We start from the raw sequence: 15,442 nt of genomic DNA, 5'->3' as shown, positions 1-15,442 counted from the left end.
CCTTTTAACTCTGTAGATTGTTATATTTGTTGTTCAGAAACTTTTTAGTTTAATGCAATTCTGTTTGTCTGTTTTTGCTTTTATTGCCTGTGTTTTGGTGTGATATTCAATAATAATTACATATTATAATTATATAATTTATATGGTATTCACATTATAATTCATATTATATTATAATATGTAATAATATAATGTATATATTATTATTATTTCCCACAACAATGTCAAGAAACTTTAAAAAAATTTTAGTTGTAGATGGATACAATTTTTATTTCATTTATTTTTAATGTGATGTGGAGGATAGAACCTAGTGCCTCACATGTGCTAGGCAAGCATTTTACCAGTGAGCTACAATCCAAGCTCAATAAGCTTTTATCCTGTTTTCTTCTAGCTGTTTTATAGTTTCATGTCTTATTTGTAAGTTTTTAATCCATTTTGGGTTGATTTCATGTATAAAGTGAGAAAAGGGACCAATTTTATTTTTGCATATGTAGATATTTAGTATTCCCAATACTGTTTGTTGAAGAAACTGTCTTTTCTTGCTTCTGTGTTCTGGGCATCCTTGTTAAAAATCTGTTGACAATAAGTGCATGGATTTCTTTCTTTCTTCTCCATTCTGTTCCATTGGCTAGTGTATTTATTTTTATTCCAATACTGTACAGTTATGATTACTATCAACTTGTAATATAAGTTGAAATCAAGAAGTGTGACATCTAACATTTTTCTTCTTGTTCCAGCTTTCTTTGACTTTCAGGGTCTTTTGTGGTTCCACATAAATTTTGTGATTTTTTCCCCCTATTTTTGTAAAGAACGTTGTTGGGATTTTGATAGGGATTGTAGTAAATCTGTTGATCAGGTAGTATGGATATCTTAACAATAGAAATTCTTTTGATCCATGGATATGGGATGTCTGTTACTTATCTGTGTTGTCTTTAATTTCCGCCATAAATCTTTTGTACTTTTTGGTGTACAGATTTTTCACTTCTTTCATCATATTTACTTGTAAGCCTTTATTCTTTTGTTGCTATGGTAAATGGAATTGTTTTTCTAATTTCTTTTTTGGATATTTTATTGTTTGTGGATACAAGCACCACTTATTTTTATGTTGATTTTTATACAAGGCAGGTTTACTGAATTGTACTAGTTCTAATGAATTTTGTTGAGTCTTTAGGGTTTCATATATAATTACATATATACGTTACATATATTCCTTGTGTAATCGCTCTGTCTAGGATTTTAGTACCATGGTCATTGGAAACATCAAGAGTGGGCATTGTTGCCTTGTATAGTACCTTAAAGGAAAAGCTTTCAGTTTTTTTGTTTGTTTGTTTGTTTTGGGGTGCTGGGGATTGAACCCAGGGCCTTGTGCTTGTGAGGTAACCACTCTACCAACTGAGCTACATCCCCAGCGCAAGCTTTCAGTTTTTATTCATTGAGTATGATCTCATCTGTGAACTTTTCCTATATGGTCATTGTGGTATTAAGGTAAGTTCTTTCTGTACCAGTTTTCTTAACAGTTTTTGTCATGAATACATGTTGAATTTTGTCAAATACTTATTCTGCATCTTTTAAGATTATCGTGGTGTTTTTATCTTTTAATGTATTAATGTGGTATATCACATTGATGAACAATATATGTTGAACTGCCTTTGCATTCTGAGGATATATCCCAGTTGTTCATGTATTATAATTATTTTAATGTATTGTGAAATTTAGTTTAGTGGTATTTGGTTGAAGTTGTCTGCATATGTGATCATTAGGGATTGTGTTGTTTAGTGTCTGTTTCAACTGGAAGGCAGGTGTAGGAGTAGCAAATGTCTTCAGTGATTGGGTTTGGAAAAGTCTTTACCTCTTCTTCATTGTTAAAGGACAGTTTACCTCTTCTTCATTGTTAAAGGATAGTTTTTCAAGAAAAGTGTTCTTGGTAGGAATTTTTTCTCTTAGTACTTTGAATCTATCATCCTGCTGTTGCCTGGCCTGTAATATTTCTGCTGAGAAATGTGCTGTATTCTTATGAAAGGTCTCTTATATATGACAAGTCATTTTTGTCTTGCTTTTAAATATTTTTGATTTTTGATCATTCAATGTTGTGATGTTTATGATGTTTGTAACTTAATTAAAATATTTATAATAGGACACAGACTATCGGTAATAGAACCTTTAGATTTTATTATTTGAGATATCCATTTCCTACCCTAGATTTGGAAAGTTTGGAAAGTTCTCAACCATTTTTTTCTTCTCCTCCTTTTTTTTTATAATTTAGGCATATTTCATTGTCAGAGGATGTCATTTGATGAAACTCCCCATCTTATTACACAGCTCCCACACAATGTTTACAAAACAATTGGCCTCTCCGAGAGGCACAAACTAACTGAAAGAGAAAACAATCACATTCTAAATTTGCATTCTCTTTTAAGTATGAATTAAAGTATACACTGGAGTATAAAGTAATTCATGGAAGGCTTTTCTTTATCACCTCTTACTCACAACATAGAAAAGGTTTATACTAAACCAGTAGGATCAGAACTGAAATGCACAGAAAATGATCTAAATATGCATCAAGTAGTTAGAGCCTCAGCCAAACTCTTGGAAAAAGGACAAAAATCACATTCTACCAAGGGCGGGTTCTCCCTAACCATCTAGTCTGGTGATCACTAGACCAAGAGCAGCTCCCCAGCCACAGAAAAGGAAACACCAATTCCCAGAAACCCTCACAGGAGCTCGTGGAGGATGGCGGGAACTGAAGAGCTGTCCATAGTCCCCCCACATACCCGCGACGACCCGGTCCCTTCTCAAGGTCTCTCTGCACTGTAGCCATCCCAAGGACTCTGTTCTCTTTCCTGCTGCAGTTGGGGCAGTACTACTGGGTCTCAGATGGCAGTGTGGGGGGGACGGCCCTGGCGCTAGGGATGAGGGGAAACCTGCCCTAGCAGGCGTGCCGCACCTTGTCAGGTCAGCACAGCTGGCGATGGTGGTATAGGGTGGCTGGAGAAGCTGGGTGTGTGGCTGTCAGAGAACAGGTCGGTGGCACCCCTCCTTTCTCTTCATGCTGGGTCTCTCTCTCTTTGGAAGTATCTTCCACTATTTATTTAACTAAGCTTCCTTTATACTTTTTCTCCTTTTATGACTCCTATAATCTGTCAATTATTTTCCTTGATGATGTCCCATAAGTCCCATATGCTTTCTTCACTGTTTCTTTATTTCTTTTTTGTTCCTTTAAATAGATGATTTCAAGTTATCTATAGTCTAGTGTACTTATTATGTGTTCTGCAAGATTGTGTTCTCAAAAGCCTCTTTTGAATTTTTCAGTACAGTCACAATTTGTTTGGTTCTTTTTAATGGTTTTTGAATTTCTCATTTTGTTCAGATATTCTATTCCTGATTTTAATTATCTGTGTTCTATATTCTCTTGTAGTTCATTAAATTAATTCTTTTCCTGCTGTTACTTTGAATTGATCCCAGCACTATGATCTTGCAAGCAAGGCAAGCAAGTGCTTTCCCACTAAGCCACATCCCCCAGCACCTCTTCAAACAGTTATCCTGAATTCTTTGTTAAACACTTCCTGGATTTTCATTTCATTTGGATTGGTTACTGAAGTTTTATTAGTTTCCTTTGATGGTGTCATGATTGCCAGATTCTTTGTGATCAATACAACCGTGTAGTGATATCTGTGCATGTGAACAGTTTCTTCTGAATCTCAGACACTGGACCTGTTACTAGACCTGTAGCTCCTGCTGGGTCCCTACATAAATAGAACTGCCTGTGGACCATAGTGGAGCAGATCCTGATCCAGCTGGAGCTGGATCACAGTGCTGCTTCAGGATCCCCTGGTCAGCAGGACTGTTTTAGGGAAACAAATGGATACGGCTCCCTCTAGATCCATATATAGACAATTTCCTCCAGACAGTGGTAACAACAATACTGGAACTGGGTCACAAGACTATTTCTGGGTCCATGTTCAGGTCCATTTGACAAACCTTTTTCTGGAGGGCCTGTGGACGAACATGGCTCCCACCAGTTCCCTGGGCAAGCAGAACTGCCTTCAAACTATATTGGTATATGACTGCAGCTAAGTCACAGGCCTGTTTGAAAGTCCATAGTTGCTGGGCCTGAATACTAGTCCATTTTCTGTTACTACCACAAAATGCCAGAAGCATTATTTAGCTCACAGTTCTGGAAGTTCAGAGGCCTGGCATTGGCTTCTGCTTATCTCTGATGACCTGAATTACAGATTGCATCACAGTAGTAGCACTAATATACGAGAGGTGAAGATCACGTTGGCAATATGGGAAACCACTGAATAATTCAGGGGCCACGCTTAAGCAACAACTCAGCCTTGTGAGAACTAACAGAGATCTACCTTAATCCCTTCCAAAAGCAGTGCCCCCAGTGACTTCCACTAGGCTCCCACTATGAAAGGCCCCACCACTTCTTAATATCACAACACTAGGGACCAAACTTCCAATGCATAAACCCTTGGGACAAACCACTTCCAAACCCTAGCCACTTTTTACTGGGAATGCCAGTGAAAGTTGACCCTCCTAGGTCCCTGGGTGAATGGAGCTTCTGTCACGACCACACACATGTGGGGCTGGAGCTGAGTTCACAGGGGCTGGCCTGCTTCTGAGTCTGTAGCCAAGACTGTACTTGGCAAGCATGCCACCAAGATTTAGGTGTGCCTTATCAAAGCAGCCAAACTTGGTTTAGAGCTAAATGACAGCTCCTTAACCTCCTACCTAGTTCCCAAGACTCCCACAAAGGTACTTTTTTCCACAGATGACTGCCAAATCATTGTTCCTTTGTGGGGAATGAGAACTAAGGACCTCCTGTTCTACCAACTTACAGATGTAACTCCTGATACTGTACTTCTAATTGCCCCCAGGTAATACCATTGCTGGAGTACCAAAACCACAAATGACTTCCTCAACTTTTATGAGCCTTTTACAAAAACCCAAGGTAGAAAACTACTTCATTTTCCCCAGAGAAGACCAAGATTTTGTTCCCCTCTTCTTCCTGATGCTTTTCTCCTTCATGTATACCATCCTAACATCTGTCTAGCCAGCCTTGTTTTAATTAGATATTTGATAGTATTGACAAATTTTCAAGGCAAAATTACAAGAAAGATATCAATGGAAGGAACTAACTGCTTTTCACTTTGTATTCACTTCCCATGTATTTGTGATAATCTCCCCTAACAGGTCTTCTTTGGCAATGTGGATTCATCTGGGATAAAACACAATATTTTTAACCCTCCAATTATTGCTCGGTACATCCGTTTGCACCCAACTCATTATAGCATCCGCAGCACTCTTCGTATGGAGTTAATGGGCTGTGATTTAAACAGTAAGTGCCAAGTCATCTCATATCCTTTCCTTTCCCAGCCCTGGGTAGGATGACTGACTGTTCTTGTTATCCTGAGACTGAAAGGAGTGGTTCCCTGTCAGGATATAGACCTGTCAGTAATAAAACCAACACAGTCCTGAGAAAACCCAGGATTGTGTTACCCTAACCATGGGATTTCCCCCAAGGTAACCACCTCCTGTACTTCTGTTAATAAGGAAACTCAATGTCAAACAGCTCAGCAGAACTGACCAGAAAACAGGAACATGCTAACAATAAGAGTATTTGTACAGAAGTTAATGCATAATGATGATAGTGGCCCAAGATATTGGATGTAGTCCAGTGGAACCTAGTCTGCAGACTGTCTTTGTGATAGCATTCTCCTTTGACTTCTTTGAGGTTGCAGCATACCATTGGGAATGGAGAATAAACTAATATCAGATGCACAGATTACTGCCTCATCCTACTTCACCAATATGTTTGCTACTTGGTCTCCTTCACAAGCCCGGCTTCACCTCCAGGGCAGGACTAATGCCTGGAGACCTCAGGTAAGAGGCAACATATCTACCTCTTAACTGATACAGAACAAGGGAAAGGAATTGGGAAAACTAGTGGAAACGCTTGTTTGTTCTGATGTATTTCTTTGAAATGTTGCACCTAAAAAGTGTCTAGGAAGGTTGACTATGGGAAGACACCCCTACAGGCATGTTGTGGATGTGCCACATAATTTCACACAGCATTCATTGGGGAGAAATGATCCCTAATTGGATCTCCTGGAAGAAGAATCTTTGTATCTAGTACTAGACTAATATGTTTAAAAGAAAATAGGGCTGGGGTTGTGACTCAGTGGTAGAGTGCTTGCCTAGCATGTGTGAGGCACTGGGTTCCATCCTCAGTACCACATACAAATAAATAAATAATAAAATAAAGGGACTGTGTCCATCTACAACTAAAATATTTTTTTAAAAATCAAAATAGCTAAAGTCTAGTTTTACAGGTAAATATCAACAATTAACTTTCTTTTCAAGTTTCTCAATACATCAAAGGAAAAGTTTACAGTCATATGTACTTCATTGGGCACACATATTTTCCAGAGCCACCCAGTTCAGTCACTGAGTTGCTTTTTTAGGGGAGGGAATAGAATTGTCTCTGCTCCTCCCGTGATTTATTTGAAACAAAATAGTTTTCATACTACATTGACAAACTTGTATACTGTAGTCAGTCTATATATATATATATATATATTCAGCATTTACTGGGCAACTATTAAGTGGATGACCCTGAGGATACAGGGATGAGTAAAAAATTTTGACTCTCAAGTTTCTTAGTCAAATAAGGAAGACTGATAGAGTGTAAAATGTAGAGTGGTAAGTGCTGTGTGGTAAGGCTAAAAAGTAATTTGTGAATTTCGGGAGCAAATGGTAACCAACAGTATGCTAATCCAATATCACCTTCTTCAGGTAAATAATCCAAAAGAGTGGCTGCAAGTGGACTTCCAGAAGACAATGAAAGTCACAGGAATAATCACACAAGGAGTGAAATCTCTTCTTACCAGCATGTTTGTGAAGGAGTTCCTTATCTCCAGCAGTCAAGATGGCTATCAATGGACTCTCTTTTTACAGAATGGCAAAGTAAAGGTATGCTGTTGTCATAAGAAAGACACAAAACCTCTCTTAGAGCTTAACATTTACATATATGACCAGGTTTATATGTGGCCAAATTTTCAGGGTAAAATTACTCAGTACCTACAGTAACAGGACGCTGTAAGTGGTATTGTGAGAGAACACAGTGACTCTAAGAAAGTAAAATTTCAACTAAAGGACAGTGTAGAGCCAAGAATTGATTTTTCTCATGGATATTGATGTCATCCAGGATGATGACGAAAATCAGAGGACTAAAGAATGAGAGTTATTTGGGGAATGCTTAATGATGCCTGTATCCTTATCAGCAAACTAGATTCCTAAGCTTTATTCACCTTTAACTTTAGTGGTCAAGACAGTCTTCATTCTTGATATGGATTTGCTTGATAATTCAATGCATACTCATAAGCTTGAGAAAGTCTTACTATCTGGTGAGTAATGGGAAAAAGAGCAATTCATATCTGTGGTATTTTAAATCTGCCTTTTTACTCAGAATTTACCATGATGTTATATGTTAGTCATCTTTCTGTTACTATAACAAATACTTGAGAAAATAAACTTTTAAAAGTGGTAGGTTTTTTTTTTAGAACATATGACAACAGCAGCAGAAAACTCAGGATGGGGGAAAATAGAATAAGGGATTCTAAAATTCTCATCTAGAAGATAAAAGTGTTGATTAACATTAAACTTTGATAATATGATGCAAATTACAATTTATAGGATAACGAGCAAGTAATAGAATATAAATAAAGTATAGGAGTCCCAAAATGGGAATATAAGAGGATAAAATATATTTGATAAATCTAAATGAAGTAAGCAAATAGAGATAAAGAAACAAACAGGCAGGGGAGGGGTGGAGGGGGAGAAAAAAATAACAGAATGAATCAAAAAACATTACCCTAGGTAAATGTATGATTACACAAATGGTATGCCTCTATTTCATGTAGAAACAGAGAAACAAGATGTATCCCATTTGTTTACAATAAAAATGAATTTAAAAAGAAAGAAACAAACAGGCAAGAAAATAGCAAGATAAGATGGTTAGTTTAAATCCAAATGTAACAGTAATTATAAATAACACGAATGAACTAGATATTCCAATTAAGAGATGACAATTGTCAGATTAATCAGAAGGCAAAAGCAAATTCTGTTCCTTTTACAAGAGACATATCTAAAACATTAGATGTAGAAAAGCAAGAGTCTGACAGCTCATGTGACCCCCTGAAGAGGGTCAGGAATTTGAAAAGGTGGGTAATGAATACATTAAGGAACTAAGCCTGGGAAAGCGCTCAGAGTGTATGCACAATTGGCTCCTCTGCCCTATGAGTAGAATCGTTGGGAGTCTTCTGAGATCTGGATTCCCAGCAGACATTGGCAGCTGCCAGGCCCCATGGGTGTGTTGATCTCATCCCTCCAGAGCAGATACCACCCAGTAAAGTCCATAGGGCCTGATTAGACCTAAGACTGAGCCCCAGGAACTCCCCTTATAGAACTCTGCAGCAACCCCACCCTGGGAGTGTACCAGTCTGGTCTGTGGAGACAAAGCTCCAACTGATAGTATTTCCTACTCCATCCTACCTTATACTGGGGAGAAGGGAGTCTGAGAGCTATTTTAGACAACTTCAGTCTTAGACCACTCCAGCTTCCTATCACATTTTCTTTTCTCTTAATGAACGAATTTGTTTTTTATAACTCCTAACCTCACCATTCATTTTGTTCTAATTGTTAGTACTATGCATGAAATAGTTGACACCTGCTGTTTGCTTTAATGCCAGATCTAGTTCATGGTTATTTACTGTTTTTGCTGTCAGCAGTGGCTGACCCCAGCATTCCTGTTTTTGTGATAGTGTTGTAGATGTCATAGTAGGTACGTACTGTTTATTTTAATGCTGTATATTGTTTGAATTGGGTGTTGCTATTATTTGTTTCCACCTTTTCTGTGAAGTGCTGGGAACCTAGAGGGAAACTACAAGTTCACAGGGTTGAGACTCACCTACTGAACTAAACTCAGCCAAAACACAATGCCACCTTGCTCCACACACAAATTAATGACACTCATACTTCAGCTATATTTTAATACAAAGAAGAGACAAAAACCCAAACTCCTGACTAGGTCCCAAGTAGGAATGGCTAGGGGTGGACCCTCAGGTTCTGCTTGTGCACATGTATTACTACAGAAAAAAGCAGAATTAACGCAAAACTAAGGATACCACACCTACAAGGGGGGTCTCCATCTCGATCACTCTAGGACACTTTGGCAAGAGAAGGCTGTGTCCTAAAAAGGCCTACATGTAGGAGTGAAAGAGAAACCTTCCCAATTGATGCATAAAACCCAACACAGGAATACAAAAAGTTTGGAAAAACAGGGTAACCTGATACCTCCTAAAGTTCATAATTTTTACCAGTAACTGACCTGAAAGATATTGAAGTGGATGAATTATCAGATGAAGAATTCAAAATAATGATTATAAAAATGATTGGTGAATTCCAGGAGAACACATAAAAACAACTGAATGATTTAAGGAAGTCAGCATAGGATATGAGTGAGAACTTCAATAAAGAGATAAACACATTGAAGAAGAACCAAACAAAAATCTTGGAAATGAAAGCACAATGAATCAAATAAAATGTTCAGTTGAAATCAACCTAGGTGCTCTTCAACAGATGAATGGATGAAAAAAGTGGTGTGTGTATATATATATATATATATATATATATATATATATATATAAATGTGTGTGTGTGTGTGTATATATAATGGAAAATTACTCAGCCTTTAAAAAGAATGAAATGCTAGGGAAGAATAGAGTTACTTTAGATTAGGGAGAGGGGAGTAAAGGTAGGGGAGGTGTTTGAGGGTAGGAAGGATAGTAGAATGAATCAGACATTATTACCCCATGTACATATATAACTCTGCAACCAGTGGTATTCTACATCATGTCTAACCAGAAGAATGAGAAATTATATGCCATTATATATGATGTATGAAAGTTCATTCTACTGTCAGGTATAACTCATTAACACAAATTAAAAAAATAAAAATAAAAGGAGCTAGGGTTGTGGCTCAGTGATTAGCGCCCCTGGGTTTAATCCCTGGTACCAAAAAAAATCTCTTACGGAGAAGATATGCTGAAGACAGAATCTCAGAGCTGAAAGCAAAGTGACCAAACTTTTAAAAAAAAGTTAATTTAAAGAAAAATTTTCTATTAGTGTATTGAGTCATTTCTCTGTGTTTTCATCAAGTTCATTGAGTTTCCTTAAAACAGCTATGTTCAATTTTATGAGAGTTCTTTCATACTGGTTATGATCTGGTCAGTGGTCTCTGTTGCTCTGGGCCTAAGGTAAGGCAGAACATCATGGCAGAGGGGGCACTGGGAACTCACAAAGCGTATCTCCTATTCCGTAGTCTCTCTCTTCATGCTCTTATCTCCTTTGTGATGCAGAAGCTTTTCTATTGATGTCATCCCATTTACTAATTCTTGGTTTCACTCCTGAGCTTCAGGCGTTTTACTGAGGAAATTGATACCAGTGCCTGTGTGTTGGAGTATTCATGCTGTGTTTTTGTGTACCAGTTGCATAGTTTCTTGTCTAATTTCTAGATCTTTGATATACTTTAAGCTGACTTTTGTGCACGGTAAGAAAAAGGAATCTAGTTTCATTCTCTATGGACGGATATCTGGTTTTCCCAACACCATTTGTTAAAAAGGCTGTCTTCTCCAATGTATATTTTTGGTACCTTTGTCACGAATCAGTTGACTGTAAGGATGTGGGTTTGTCTCTTATCTTCTAACTTATCCCACTGGCCTTCATGTCTATTATTTTGCCAATACTATGCTGTTTTTGTTACTAGAGCTTTGTAGTGTAATTTGAGACCACATATTGTGATGCCTCCAGTACTACTCTTCTTGCTCAGGATTGCTTTGGCTATTTTGGGTCTCTTATTCTTCTGAATGAATTTTAAGACAGTTTTTTTCTATTTCTATGAAGAATGTCATTGGTATTTTGATGGGGATCACAGTGGATCTGTATATCACTTTTGGTAGTATGGCCATTTTGACAATATTAATTCTGCCTAAGAACATAGGAGATATTTCCATTTTCTAGTGTCTTCTTCAATTCCTTTTTTCAGTGTTCTATAATTTTCATTGTAGAGGTCTTTCACCTCCTTGGTTAGATTCATTTGTAGGTGTTTTTGAGGCTGTTTTGAATGGAATTGTTTTCCTGATCTCTTTCTCAGCAAATTCATTATTGATGTATAAAAAAGCTAAAAATTTTTATATGTTGCTTTGTGTGTTCCATTCTAATACTTTGCTGAATTTACTAGCTCTAGCAGTCTTCTGGTGGAGTTTTTGGCTCTTTTAACTATAGGATCATCCCTTCTGCAAACAGTGATAATTTGACTTTCTCCCTTTCCTATTTGTATCCCTTTTATTTCATTTTGTTACTTGATTGCTGTGGCTAAAATTTCAAGTTCTATATTGAATAGGAGTGGTGAGAGTTAACATCCTTGTCTTGCTACTGATTTTAGAGAAAATGCTTTCAGTTTTTCCCCATTCCCTGTGATGTTAGCTTTGGGTTTGTCATATATAGCTTTTATGATATTGAAGTAAATTTTTTTCAAGTTCATATACCTTGTCTTCAGTGTCTGAAATCCTGTCTTCTAAGTGAAATAATCTATTGGTGAGACTTTTGATTGAATTTTTATTTGGTTTATTCTGTCTTTCATTTCCAGGATATGTTTGGTTCTTTTTTTAGAATCTTTATCTCTTTATTAAAATGTTCTCACTTCCTATATTTTCTCTCTTAGTGCATTCTTAGATATTTTTAGTTTATTGATCAGTTTAACCATCAGCTTTTTGAATTCTTTGTCTGAAATATGTAGATGGATTATAGGCTATTGGTGGCATCTTGCTGACCTGTTGCCTCATGTTACCTCATTTTCTGTGTATCCCTGTCCACTGAGGTGGATTTCTCTTCCTATTTTATTTGGGGAACTTCAATTAATAATAAGCCCCAGGCTGGGAATATATCTTTGCTTCACTATATCTGATCTGCATAACCAAAGTGTTAAGTCCAACTATCAGTAATTCTTTGAAAACAAGAGATTAACTGCCAGTAATAGTTATTTATGAATAAACCATGAATCAACATATGCTGTACAAGTTATTGTTACTGATGTCTACAACTCTGTTGACCAAAGAGGAACATGGGTGAGAGTTCATTTAGAACAGGTTGAGAAGGTTAAGAATTAATGATGGTATACTCAATTGCACTGGAAGAAGGGATAAAAAATAGAAAAATTAAAAAATAAAGAAAATGGCCAGGCACAGTGGTGCATGCCCGTAATCCCAGCAGCTTGGGAGGCTGAGGCAGGAGGATCGTTAATTCAAAATCAGCCTCAGCAAAAGTGAGGCGGTAAGCAACTCAATGAGACCCTGTTTCTAAATAAAATGCAAAATAGGCTGAGGCTGGGGATATGGCTTAGTAGTCAGGTGCCTCTGAGTTCAATTCCCATTACTGGAAAAAAGAAAGAAAGAAAGAAAGAAAATGGAGTAGAAAAATGAAAGGGTGGAGGAGAGAAGGGAGAAAAGTTAAAATGTGGTGAGTATAAAGGATGAAGAAGAGGGGAAAGGGATGGAGATAGATGAGAATAGAGGTATCGAGAGAAGATACAATTAATAGACAAAATACATACAATAAAGTATAATTTTGAAAAAAACTGTGGAGGGGTACTAGGAATCAGTTAATATGCAGTTGATGCAATATCTGTCCTCTAGAAATGTGGAAACGTAGGATTCTAAGCCGATACTACAGCCCCTTCTGGACTTACATAAAGTAGCATGGGAGACCCTATTTTTCCATCTGATCCTGATTACCCCCAGTCTGTCTCCCCATCAGTCACAGTACTTATGCCAGAGTTCAGACCTTCAGATTCCATTGAACTCTCCTTTGTTCTTCTCTGCTCTGCAGGCTGAAATGAATCTGATGCTGTGGCTGTTCTGTCTGTCTCCCCAGTCTCTGTTACAGTCTCCTGTTATAGATCCACATCAGCTCAAGGCATTGGTCCTAACAAACCCGGGTATATCAGAGCCTAAGTGGCTGATTGGAGTTGGGTATTGAAAACACAAGTGTACCAAAAAACTGTCAAAAAAGAAAGTGACAAAAAAGAAAAAAATATAGAGTGCAATATGAAAAACAGAGGTAACTTGCAACAATTTCTAATCTGCTGCTTAGAAAGTCGAAACAAATCTTTTCAAGCTGTCTTTCTCCATGAGTGTTGGGGGCAGGTAGGGCTTTTTCCAACTGGGTCAACTTGCTATTTCTGAGTTTGTTTACTGCTCAGATTGCAACTGTGATGGACAGTGGCATCTACCTATCTTTTGTCTTGTTGGAGGGGTGCTTCCCCTCCCCCACTGAGCCACTGCTTATCAGATGCTGCCAACTTCTGTTGCTTTTATTAATTCTACTTCTAGAAACCAACATTTTTGGTTTTCACCTGGTTCCTAGTTCTCTGGGTTGCCTACTGGTGTCTTCCTTAGTTTCCTGCTGCAGAACTATTGTTTTAATTCACTCTTGGAGACCTGCTACAATATTGTAGATTTCTCTGATCTCCCATCTTTGATGCTCTCAACATCTGTTATTATTTTTAAAAATAAGTAAACTAAGACTAGGAGAAAAATTATTTAATCAGATAAAACAAATATTGTATTTTATGGTGAAGCAGAGAAAGATTTGTCTTTGGGAGTGAGACTAAGACCAGGATGCCCACAGTACCAGTTATCTATAAACTACTCCAAACTTGCTTATAATTTTGTGGATCAAGAGTTTGTGAAGGACTTAGCTGGCCCTTCCTACAACTTTTCTTTCTTTTTCTTTTTTACCTTACCGCACTGCTTAGACCATCCAATATAGTTTTTTAACAAAATTATATGACAGATTAAAGATGAATGTGAATTATTGTATATACTGTCTTGATTTGTCTCTGATCCATGTGGTATCGTTGGGGATGGATGGGTGGATCTTCTTCTTTACTCACATGTCTAGTGCCTTGATTTTCACCTTTCTAAGCACATGGTGTCTTATCTTTGAGACCTGTATCCACATGTCTTGAGCCTTTCATAGCATCATGGTCTTACAATTGTCTGTCTTCTTATGTAAGAACTAGATTCCAAGACATCAGCATGGAAGTGTCTACTGCATTTAAAGATCAGGCCCAGAGCTAATCTAGCATCACTTCTGTCATACTCCAGTGGTTCAAAAGCCCATGACCAGCCCAAATTTAGAATGAAACCAAATAGATAACACTTCTCCACAGGAGGAGTATTAAAGAATTCATACTCATATTTAATTTGCCATATCGACTTTGTTAAAAAGGTATATTGGATACCCTAAGAAGTTCAGTAAGGTATGAAAAAAACAATATGTAAGGATTGGAAAAGGTAAGACAAATGTATTATATGTACAAATTATGATGGCATTCAGAGAAAACCCTAAAGAATCTATATATAAATTATTAGAATTAGAGGAATTTTTCAAACTCACTGAAAATAAAATAAATACAAAAAATAATTGTATTTATATATTCCAGAAAAGTGTCAATAAGAGTTCTAGAATTTATAAAAAAGTGTTCCAGTACTGTCTCCTGTCTCTCAGGAGAAATAATAACACCACAGTAGTAATGAGCATGCCATGCTCAAATAGTTAGGAAAAATATTTTAAAATAGCATATAAAAATTCCAAGTACTTAATTGCATATTCCTGTCAGATAATGGCAGCTACCTAAATATTTAATGTCTTCAAAAACCACACACATTTCAAAATTGTGAAAAAACTCACCCATAACTCACAGAATAAATAGAAAACAAGAATACGGTTAGTATCCATTTATAAATAGAAAATAAACTTTGCAAAAGTAGCAGACATGGCTTCAGAGTTTGCTCTTGAGAGAGCCCAGGAGAGACTATGCAAAAAAGAGGAGAGGTCATTATGGGGCCTAGTGGGATAGGACACAGATAAAATCACTTCTAAAAAGAAAAATCCCTCATCTCAGTGATGAAATACTCTGAGACCTGCATTGGTTTCTTGAGAACTATAAGGAACAGCAGTGAAAATCTATGGGACTAGAGATGCTGAATGAAATAAATGGTGGAAGTTAAGACTCCTCTAAAAACAAAAATGAATCACTAAATCATAAGATATACAAATCTCTTCCAGTTCCATCTATTAAATAAATTGCACTTCTCTTTCTTATCAGTAGAGAGTACTTCTGGATTAAGAAGCATAGTAAGCTTCCCAAACCTCTCACCTTTGCCTACATAAAATCACCTTTTATTGCTGAAACGAGAAAATAGAAGAGATTTCTAAATGAACAGAAAAGGGTGTATAAAGTAGCTATATTATTGTATTGCTCTTGACTTTTCACTTCCTGTTTTCTTAAAAACCTCATTGACCTTGGGCATAG

At 37.0% G+C, this 15,442-nt stretch overlaps 1 protein-coding gene across 2 annotated transcripts in view; it reads left to right on the top strand.

The window, feature by feature from the left end:
- The window catches only part of F8 (coagulation factor VIII), a 103,748-nt gene that overhangs the window by 82,685 nt on the left and 5,621 nt on the right, over window positions 1-15,442 (top strand). The window contains exons 23-25 of one of the 2 annotated variants that reach the window (XM_047535389.1): window positions 5,200-5,344; window positions 5,741-5,889; window positions 6,802-6,978. In XM_047535389.1, the coding sequence (XP_047391345.1) occupies window positions 5,200-5,344; window positions 5,741-5,889; window positions 6,802-6,978 (471 nt within the window). Of the gene's footprint in view, window positions 1-4,777; window positions 4,884-5,199; window positions 5,345-5,740; window positions 5,890-6,801; window positions 6,979-15,442 lie in introns of those variants that run through there. The other variant, XR_007106340.1, reaches the window with a different exon arrangement.

The sequence above is a fragment of the Sciurus carolinensis genome, chromosome X (genome assembly GCF_902686445.1).
Source record: "Sciurus carolinensis chromosome X, mSciCar1.2, whole genome shotgun sequence".
In the NCBI taxonomy this organism is placed as follows: Eukaryota; Metazoa; Chordata; class Mammalia; order Rodentia; family Sciuridae; genus Sciurus; species Sciurus carolinensis.
Note: the sequence above shows the minus strand (reverse complement) of the source record. Positions and strands in the feature narration are given on the sequence as shown.